Raw genomic sequence first — 10928 nt, forward strand, 5'->3', positions numbered from 1 at the left:
TGAAATAAATTCTTCAATGAAATGAGTACAAAGCTTGACAGAGTAATGCTTACATTCTACTCTATATTTCGTAGTTTTGTATAAGGATAGTGAAAACAGTTTGTGAGCTTGGCATAATAAATGCATATTCCAGCACTCTGCCATGGCAGCTGAATAGTCTGTTTGAAGTGGAAACATAGTAAAAGCTTCTGTTACAGCTCATTGAATGCATTTCGCTTTGATCTACTTGGCAACAGTTCTTTGAGTCACACTTTAATTCACCTTTTTATTTTTACTCAGTCCCCGTGAACCAGAACATGGATATAAAGAAAAGAGGTAGAATCCTAGCTTTTTCACACAGGAAGATGGTACTATTGTGATATCATCATGTGATCATAACATCAGCTGTTGCCGCTGAGTGACTTTCTTTTGATTAGACAAATATTACATAGATGGCAGTCACTAGGAGAGAGAAAATCATCTCTAGCATTAGGGTCATAAATCAGAAGAAGTATTTCCCCACCCCCCCTTCAGTTGCCAATTAAAAATAAACTAACTTAGAAATTTAGAAAACACCAACCTGAAAACGTTGAACTTTTCACCACTTTCCTGATGAAAGGAGGTACAGTATACAAGAATGAAATACTGTACAGGTTTCATGTATATCCTGTACTGTATTATTGCAATTGGCCTAACTTGTCTATGTAGTGACATTAGCCTTGTGTAGTGACTTTTATTCTTCATCTTCTTTAGCTTATCTTCTGTAAAACAGAGCTTGAGATATGACTTTAAAGCAAGTAGTTACATTCTAAAATTGGGTAGTTACTCATTTTGTTATTAAGAAAATTAAAGATAATTCTTCATTGTACTTTCTTATATTCTAAAGCAGATAAAATAGTTTTTAGTTACTGAGATTTTTTTAAAAAAACATTAATATCTGAATCCTACAAACCATTCAGAAAACACATTCTCTTTTCATGCATCTCATTGTTACCTCAAAACACACAACAAAATGTGAGGCAGTTTTACAAGGCAGTGGTATGAACCTTATTTTACTCCTTCTCTATTATTCACTGACACCACACCTTGTCACTGTAAAAGTAAGTGAAAAGTTGCCGGAAAAACAATGACATTCCTCACTGGGCAGAATGCTGTTAGCTAGTTATGCTGAGGGAAGGTACAATGGCATGAATTGTAGCATCACATTGCTGCTAGTTATCAACTTCATTCCTTGTATCTCCTCATACACCAGTTGTGTGAGTTGGCAGACGGTGAGATAGACAAGTTGCAAATTGTTCACTAATTGCAATTTGCTAATGCAATTAATACCATTGTTTCTTGTTCATTTACTCCTTCTTGGGAGGCTTGTGTTATTTTGTTCCAATGGAACAGTAATGCTTACATTCCAATGGAACAAAATAACACAAAATGGAGCATTTTGATGTATTTCTTACTGGTATGACCTGTGTGCTTATCAATTCTTTTCCAAAGCCAAGTCACCAGGAAAGGCGGACACCATTATTTTCATGCAGCTGCCATGCTCTAATTCATTTATTTTTAAAATGCTGACAGAATATCAATATATAGGTAAATTTATATCAATGGCTTTAAAGGACAATTGTATCACTCCATGGACTGTCTGTCAAGCAATGTAGCCCTGGATGGGGTGCCAGGTCCATTGAGTCCATTCCAAGTTTTCCAGAGGCACTGGCACAACACAGGATATTTTATCCTGCCTGACAAGCCCCAGAAAATGAGAAAAAATAAATTGTGACCAAGGTGTAGCTCACCATAACAATTCAAATAGGAGCAAAAGAATCAGTAACATTAAAACACATTGGGAGTATTTGTCCAGGTATGTATATAGTACTATGTTACTGCAATTCAGTACAACAAATGTATGAAAAGCATCACTAGAACGGGGGAACATTTCCCTGGTGTGACCGTGGCCTGAGATATTTAAGGAGTGGTTTTACCACTTCCACTCCCACAGTGAATTTTCATGGCTGAGCAGGGATTCAAACTCTGTTTTCCAGAGTCCTAGTCCATCACTCTGTCCACTACACCACACTGGGTATTCTAAATTCTCTCTGGAACTCTGAGTTCTGCAGATCCTTCTGTTTAATTAAATCACACAGGTCTTGCCCAAATACCATGTGCAAGCACACATCAACATATTTGTTTGATCCATACAGGAAGAGTGGTTTCCAATTATTAGTTATATTGTACACAGGTCACCAGGCACTTGTTGATCATAGCATGTTATTTGGTACTCTACAAGCTTTTTTTCTTTAGCATATATTGAGTTGGACATTCTCAACATTTAGAAGCCGGATTTATTTGTGAAGTCATCCTAACCCTTGTTGCGCTAAAAGAGGAAAGGAGAGAGTTTTTGATAATTCTGTTTGATAATTCTGGTTGCACAACAGCCCATTCTGCGTGAGAAAAATGGTGTTTATGGAGCTTGCACTCATACAATACCTCCTTGCACAAGCAGAAGTCTTGTTTTAGTGAACAGGAGCACTCCGCAATCTTCACGTGTCCCACAGAGGTTGACCACAGATGGTTGGAGCTACTGCTGGCAGTGTGTTATGCTTTGCCAATGGTCATACTGCCAAACGGTGTCTATATATATTCACAAAGGCTTTCGCAGTGTCTATACATGGTTCATAGTAGCTCGATGGGGATCCTGGGTTTCAAGGAATTTATACAAGGGGAAAGGATTAGATTCCTGCTGCCTTCCTTATTGCGATTCAGTCCCAATCGCAGTTCTCACAGCTGCTTTTAGTAAAAGTAAGCTATTTGACATGAGATTGACACTCTGAATCTCAAAGTGTCTACAGCATTCATGAGTTACAGAATACTAATGCAATCCTACTATGCAGTTTGTAAAATCCTTATCTGTTTAAAACTACACAATTGACAACAGCTACTGATTATTCTTTCCCAGCTTCTCTGCATACCCCAGTGAATGTGGGAGAGGCTAGTTTGTCAAAGAGTGCTAGGTAAGCAGGTGGAAGCAATGGAACAGGGTGTGTAGGGAGAAACAAGCAGAAGGTTCTAATGCAATGTTTATGGACTATTTTGCATGTGTGCTTGTCCAGTGTAGGGAGATGCTTTTCTGAATATCAAAATGCCATCATTTGTGAGTAACTGTAAATCAGATAAACAGATAGAGGAAGCTACTACTGGTGGTTTGATAGAATGCATAAGAAAAGTATAATGGCCTAAATGCAATCTTGCATCCTTGCATGCTGCCTGGAGAAGGAGTGGATGGGAGGAACCTTTCTGGGCTGGGTTGACTGTCTATCCAGCACTAACTAATTGTTCCCTCCTGCCTCTGAATTCATAGAGAGCTCCACCTCTCTGCTTTTCCTCTCTAGAGTCTGTTGAAGTCTGTTGTTGAAATTAGTCATGTTGGTCAGTTTGCTGTAGATCTGTAAGTAATTACACATTTTAAAAATTCTTTCTCCTACTAATGTTTCAGAGTGGGTTATTGAGACTGTGTCAGTTAATGAGAAAACAGGTGGGCTACTCTGGGGAACTTGAAGCTATCCTGCTCTGTGAATCCCTGGACTTATGCTGTGCAGCTAGAGGAATTTAACCAAAAATTCAGAACTCTGTAAGAAGTCTCAACTAGTGTTGACTCACTGAAATGATTGGGACTTGCAGATCATTATTTATGTAAATCGAAATGATTTCAATAGGCCTGCAGTACTTAGAGCCAATATTAATTCTAGACCATTGGGTTTGTCAACCCATTTTCCTCAAGTCTTGTAAATGAACCATCTCTTGTTTGCTTGTACAGTTTGCATTGATATCCAGTTGTCCATCCATATTTTCTACCCCATTGAACTTATTTCCCATACTTTCAAGATATGTTAGCAAGAAAATGTTAGTGGATGGGTTGAGAGTTCCTTTGAGTTCAAAGACTGTGCAGCTGTGAAAACATTCTCTGTTAAGTTTACATGAGATTTCAGATCACATCCCATGCAATCTTTGAGCAAATTAAGTTCAGATGCTTGTTTGGGGCCTTGCAGGTTAGCAATAAATTTCCTGGGGCTTGATATGAAACACAGTTGAAGTTCTTTTAAAATGAGAATTATACATGAACAATTGTTGGGATTAATCATTTTGCAAATATTATTATACTGTCAAACACAACAGGATAATGTGACATTCAAAGGAAAGCAAAGAGCAACAAATAGCAATTTCTTGGGGGCATACAAAGCCAACTATGGGAATAAGTATCACACCTTCTTGAAATTTGTGTAATAGATAATGAAAAACAACAATCTGACCATTTATAAAGGAATCAAGCCATTAAAATGGGGCTAAATTCAGGATTTCCACAAATATTTATCTTTCCAGTTTGGTTCGGATTAAATCACTTAATACAGTCCTTGATTTTTAAAACTGGCTTTGAAACAGACAAAAATAACCCCCACATTGAGATACATTTTATCCAGATTAATATCAAACCTGTAAGATTATAATGTAACTCCTATGAAGCAAATAGTGTGACAACTGATTGTAGAAGGAGATTTGCTGCATAAGGAGGTGGCAGAAGCCCTTGTACTGGAAGGAATGGCTGGAACCTGTTACGAGTTCAAAGAAGAAATCTACAAGAAGCTCACAAAATCTGCTTTGGTTTGTATTGCTAGGCAGTTGATATTTGTGAGCACTTTTGAGGCATAAGCCTTACTGAACACCAAAAGTGGAGCCTTGGTGCATGTGCAAAGTGCATACATTAAATGAATGCCAACCTTTTAAAAAATTAATTGGACTTACAGTGCTATGTTAAACTGCTGTACTGCAGCCAAAACTGTGCTCACGACCTGGGGTTCAATCCCAGGTAGCCGGCTCAAGGTTGACTCAGCCTTCTATCCTTCTGAGGTTGGTAAAATGAGTACTCAGCTCGCGGCGGGGGGGGGGGGCAATGTGTAGCCTGTATAATTAACTTGTAAACCATCCTATGGGGCGGTATATAAGCAGCATGCTTTGCTTTGCTTTGCAAGATTTTAAACTAACTGGTGATAAGGACAGCTTGGAAGTGGGTGTATCAAGATGGTGGTCCTCACGAGTTGTACACTGGACATCACATAGAGGCTCCCCATCAGTCTTAGAAAGCTGAATTTTGATTACCTGTGACTGTTGCTGAAATCCACTTGGGAAACAGTAGGTCCTAAAGGGGGATGGGTAAGGAGATAAAATTATAAGGGAAGGAGAGAAAGAAAGCAAGAGAAGGGTTTTGATGGAGTAACTGGGAAATATGTATTTTCAAGAATTCACATCTTTTCTGAATTGGATTTTTCAGCTTCTTTCTGGAAAGGCTTTATTGTCTTCATCTAAAGTAAGCTTAAACAGCTGTTTAACTGTTCATTTAACTGCTGAAAATTTGCCTTTGGCAAGGTAAATGTAAATGAATTAGCTTTTCAGACAGTTAACTAAACCCTTAACACTTTTCTTCTAACTTTCTCATAATGTATGCCTTCATTAGTTCTTGTTACAGTAGTAAACCTACACTGAGGCTGTACTATTTCAAACCACACTTCTCAGCCTTCCTAACATCTGCTTTCCATACGGTGAATTGGACACAGGCTGTAAAAGAAAAATGTGATACAGTCTCGAACCAAATCACTTTTACTTCTCGTTGCTTAACTAACACAGCAATTGGTACTTATTCCAAATAAGGGAGGTGGACGAGTACAAGAGGGAAAGGGGTGAGGATGGGAGGGCATGGGGAATGGTTTCAGGAGTTCTCCTTTTCAAGTCCCTGCAGAGCCATAAAAATCACAGGATAACCTTGAGCTAGTGCTCTCTTTTAGCCTAACGTTCCTTGCAGGGTTGTTTTTAGAACAGTTGAGAGAAAGAGAGTCAGATGCAGGTTATTATCCCACCAGGGGAAAGTGGGAAGGAATCAATAGTAATGAATAAACATTCATCCAAATTTCAGTTAAGTGACACATGCAAAGATACGTATTTATAACCCTGGGTTTGATCTGGAAGTTAGCTTGCAAAGTCTAAAAGAAGCCAAATTAAGGATGGAATTTTTCATCTTCTCTCTGCCAATGCTTTTTTAGTGTAGTAATATAATGTAAATTTAAACCTAAAATTGTTTGAAACACCTTGTTTCAACATTAATGTAATGAAATTGGATTTTTCGTGCTAAAAATTAATGTGGCAATCACTTGACACTTACGTTCCCATCTCTGCTTCTTCTCATCGGGTGTGGGGAGATTGATCTAATAGATCACCTGTCCTGGAGTGACTTTATCTTTACATCATTCATTGCTGGTGTATTTCATTCCCCCCCCACAAGCCCAATAGAAGGACAATTTGCTTTTTTACAATATAATCTGTGATGGCGGATTCTTGCCAAAATGGTCTAAGTGACTGTAATCAGAAACTACAACAACCAAACTATAAAAAAGATTATTTGAAAAATAGGTTATAATAGTATGAATTAATAATTAATTAGTCCCCACAGAGTCATGTATCACAGGATGACCTCAAGCAAGTCCTCTCCTTCAGCCTAACTGAATTAATTAATTGAATTTTTTTTAAATCTCAGCTTTCATATCTACAGAGAAAAGTTGAACACTGTGTGTGTGTGCATGTTTTTGTAAATATTTGTGCAAACACACAATGAAGTCCTCTAGTCTGCCTATAGATTCCTAATATTTGGGTTCTTACTCTGTGTGTGTGTGTGTGTCCTTTTACATCTATACGGAATCAAAACAAAACAGGGAGGATGTACATTTCATGGATATCCCACACCAATGTACACCCAGGAAAAAATGTCTTACGTTGTTTGTGAATGAGAGTGATACTGCTCAGAAGGGGTCAGAGGCTAGGGAAGAAGCACTGAGTGTTATGATTAGCTGGGTCTATACTTTTAAACCCAGGTCCCATTGTGCACTGTTTTCTACTTGAACAGAATGTGAGTGGATCAGTTGGGACAACATTCAGATCCAATTGTGGGTCAGTTGGGGCAACAGCCTTCTCTTTCACAGTTAGTTGGCAATAATCACACAAGCAGTACAACATACAGTATCCTTATTTTTAAGGAATTGACAATGGACCAGCTTCAAGTACTGGTATGGTCCTGTGATGTCATGATGCTCCTTAGGTGAATCCTAATTCAGAGAAGGCATACAGATAATGGAAGTGGTGGCTGTATGCAAGTATAGACAATCACGAAAAAAAGAAGGCAGGGGTTTTATGAGACTCTCCTTGAATAATGGCAACATTCGTAGAAAAAATCAAATTTCCAAAATGCTTGGTACAAGACTCTTAGATTGGTCAGAACTAATATTACAAATGAACTACTGTACCCGATTTTCTCTAAGAGCCTAGACAAAAATGTAAAGCCAGGGGAATTACAACTGCTTTCCTCCCCTTATCTTTCATTACAATTCCCTCAACTTATGTGTTTAAGCAGGATGATGGTACAAATTCAAAGAGTTTATGTGGCTTCACTTTTTTTCCTTTACCATATAAATCTGTTTTTGTTATTATGTGCTGTCAAGTCACCTCCATTTATGGTGAACCTAGGAATGAGCAAAATCTGTTCTGTCCTCAACAGCCCTGCTCAGTTTATGCAAACTCAAGATCCTGCCTTACTTTAGGGAGCCAATCCATCATGTACTTGGTCTTTTTCTTTTCCTGCTGTCCTCAACTCTCCTTCTATGTTTCCCCGAAAATAATACAGGGTCTTACATTAATTTTTGCTCCAAAAAAAGCAGCAGGGCTTATTTTCAGGGGATTTTTTTATATATACAACAATCCACATTTATTCAAATACAGTCATATCATCTTCTGGTTGCTGCACCATGGTGGAGGGCGGGCTTTCACTTAACTTTTTTTTTGGGGGGGTAGGGCTTATATTACGAGCATGAAAAATCATACTAGGTCTTATTTTCAGGGAAATAGGGTAGGATTGTTATCTTTCTGCAGAGAACCTTGTCTTCTCATGATGTGACCAAAGTAGGACAGCTTCAGCCTCAGCCTTCAACATTGCCTCCAGAGATAATTCAGGCTTGATTTGCTCTATAGACCCACTTCTTGATTTTTCTGGTAGTCTGGGGTAACTGCAAAGCTCTCATCTAGCACTGTATGTCAAATGAATCATTTCCCCCCTATCATCTTTCTTTACTATCCATCTTTCATACCCACACGTGGTGATCAAGTGATTGTTTGTACCATATTTTAAAGTAAAAATTTTAGACTCAGCTAGGCAGATCAATACACTGTCAACAGATGAACTTTTGCGTCTGTTGAAAACCCTTTTCTTAGCTGAGCCCCATCCTTTCAGTAGGGCACTGATTTATCTGGGCTTTTGTCTTGCATATTGACCATTTTGGAACATTCCCCATAAATGGAATATTAATAAATATTCCATAATGTTGCTGCAGCAGCTGACTCTTCTCCTCTATCTGAAGAAAGAACTACAACCAATGGTTATAGACATTTAGAAGACTTCACTCTAAACAGGGCTCCTCCACACAAACCGTGTTCCACCTGCTTTCTGCCACTCAATTACAAAGCAGCATGGAGTTTATTGGGATTATCGGAATGTAACTTTAAAGCTCCACTTCTGTTTAAGAAGCCAGCATGGTTCTAAAAATGTTTCAAAAATCTTTCAGAAATATTTAATAACGAAGCTTAATTTTTGTCATTGTATTGTTTCTGAGTTGTTTTAAAACTGACTGAAAACTTCCAGCAGGGAGCCTCTTGCTGTAGATATACCTGTGGTATATCTTAAAGGCAAGATGCTTGGTATATTATGGAGACAACTCTAAACAAATGGGATCCATCTGAGAAACTTAACTGATTGCTTTTTAACAAAGCCTCTTTAATAAATTAATACATTTAATAAATCTGCTGGATTTTTGTGGTGGTGGTGATGAAGGTGATTTTGTGTTAATTTAAACTTCTGGCTTTCAATTTCTCCTGCCTCTTCTCTTTAAGAAATCAGCATCTTAAAACAAATCTCTTACAGCAGTCTCAGAGAAATATTGTAGGGACCTGTATCTTTATGAGGTTGTCTGCTTGTTGCTGTTTTTGAAAGGTAGTGTAGCGCTAACTGACAGTTTCCAACCAGGAGGTTTTTTTGCTGCCTCTGGAACAAAATAATACTGGGCAAGTGTAGAGTAAGTGATACTAGCATTCAAGGAATTGAGACAAGTTCTGCTTTGATCTTACAAACCAAATTATTAGAGTACACTGGAGAAGAGGTTGCAAAAGGAACACAATGGGAAAAGAATGCTGATGTTGCACACAAAATTGCTGCTTTAAAATTTTAATCCTTTAATATTAGTAAAATAGGGAAAAGCTTTGGGAGTCAAAATGGTAAACACACACAGGAAACATTGTTCTAATGGATTAGACCAGTGGTTCTCAACCTTGAGTAACCCAGGTGTTATTGGGCAACAACTCCCAGAAATCCTGGCTAGCACAGCTAGTGGTGAAAGCTTCTGGAAGCTTTAGTCCAAGAATATCTGGGGAACCAAGGTTGGGAACCACTGAGTTAGACTTTTTCTGCATCAATGGCCAGTCTCCTCTTGCAGAATTTTCCTGCACAGCATGAATAATATCACTGGTGGTGGCAGATAGCCACTAATTAAATGGTTCCTTTTGCAATTTTGGGGTGTGCACAACTTCATCTCATTGCACTCAAGTAATGTGGACCCTAAAATAATTTTTTAAAGGAACTCTTTTTTCTTACCAGTGGTGCCAGTCCCACTATCTACTTAGAACTCCACTAGAGGATACTGACCAATGTTCTCTAACAGCAGTATGGAGAAGGATTGTGCTGTTCATTAAAGCAAAGCAAAGCATGCTGCTTACATGCCACCCCATAGTGCTTCAAGCACTCTCTGGGCGGTTTACAAGTTAATTATGCAGGCTACACATTGCCCCCCCCCCCCCCCGCAAGCTAGGTACTCATTTTACCGACCTCGGAAGGATAGAAGGCTGAGTCAACCTTGAGCTGGCTACCTGGGAATTGAACCCCAGGTCGTGAGCACAGTTTTGGCTGCAGTTACAGCAGTTTAACCACTGCGCCATGAGGCTCTTTTACATTTAACATTGCAAGTAAATGATATAATTATTGTTTGTTTTGTCAGGTATTAAACAGAATGCCACCTACAAAGATTTCAGTATTTTCTGTAATGTGCATATATTTTTTTCTTCTTTACAGCTTTGATGTGGAAAATGGCCCATCCCCAGGTTGTAGTCCACTGGACCCTCAGGCTGGCTCTTCTTCAGGGCTTGTGCTCCATACTACATTTTCAGGGCACAGCCAGCGCAGAGAATCATTTCTTTATCGCTCAGACAGTGACTATGATCTGTCACCAAAGACCATGTCCAGGAATTCCTCTTTGCCAAGCGAACAGTAAGTACATACATCACTATGCTTTGCTGTACATGGAGAAATTAATTCCCTGTGGTTAAACACGTAAATATAATTGGTATAAATCAATGTCTCCATATTGTATACTAGGCATTTATTGAGTATATTTTATATTAAGAATCTTTTGTTATTGACCATGGGGCTGCAACAATCAATTGTTCTTTATTCCCTGCATTGTATGTAGGGATGCTGCATATAATATGCAAATGAAGATCAGCTTGGAATTTAAGTTCTTATTGACAAAGAATACTGTGGAGCTTTAAGACTAACAGATTATTGTAGTGTAATTTTTCATGAGCACAGTCTAAGCCTTCACACTGTAATAAATCCGTTAGTCTTGCAGGTGTCCTAATCTCACTGCTGATGATCCAGTGGCATTTTTCTTTATTAATAAGGCTCTCCACCAGTATCCCAAGATTCCTGAAGTCTTCCCCAGGACTTAGGGGAATCCTTGACAACTGAGGAACCTAAAAGGGGTGAAATAGGAAGATTTTTAATTACTTTAAATGTTTCTGGTGCATGATCCTAGTTA

General features: G+C 38.5%; 1 protein-coding gene across 6 annotated transcripts in view; it reads left to right on the top strand.

Annotated features, from left to right (window-relative positions):
• The window catches only part of PDE4B (phosphodiesterase 4B), a 316990-nt gene that overhangs the window by 235515 nt on the left and 70547 nt on the right, over nucleotides 1–10928 (top strand). For all 6 annotated transcript variants that reach the window (XM_072997776.2, XM_072997778.2, XM_072997777.2 and 3 more), the window contains one exon: nucleotides 10184–10378. In XM_072997776.2, the coding sequence (XP_072853877.1) occupies nucleotides 10184–10378 (195 nt within the window). The remainder of the gene's footprint in view (nucleotides 1–10183; nucleotides 10379–10928) is intronic.

Source organism: Pogona vitticeps, chromosome 4, assembly GCF_051106095.1.
Source record: "Pogona vitticeps strain Pit_001003342236 chromosome 4, PviZW2.1, whole genome shotgun sequence".
In the NCBI taxonomy this organism is placed as follows: Eukaryota; Metazoa; Chordata; class Lepidosauria; order Squamata; family Agamidae; genus Pogona; species Pogona vitticeps.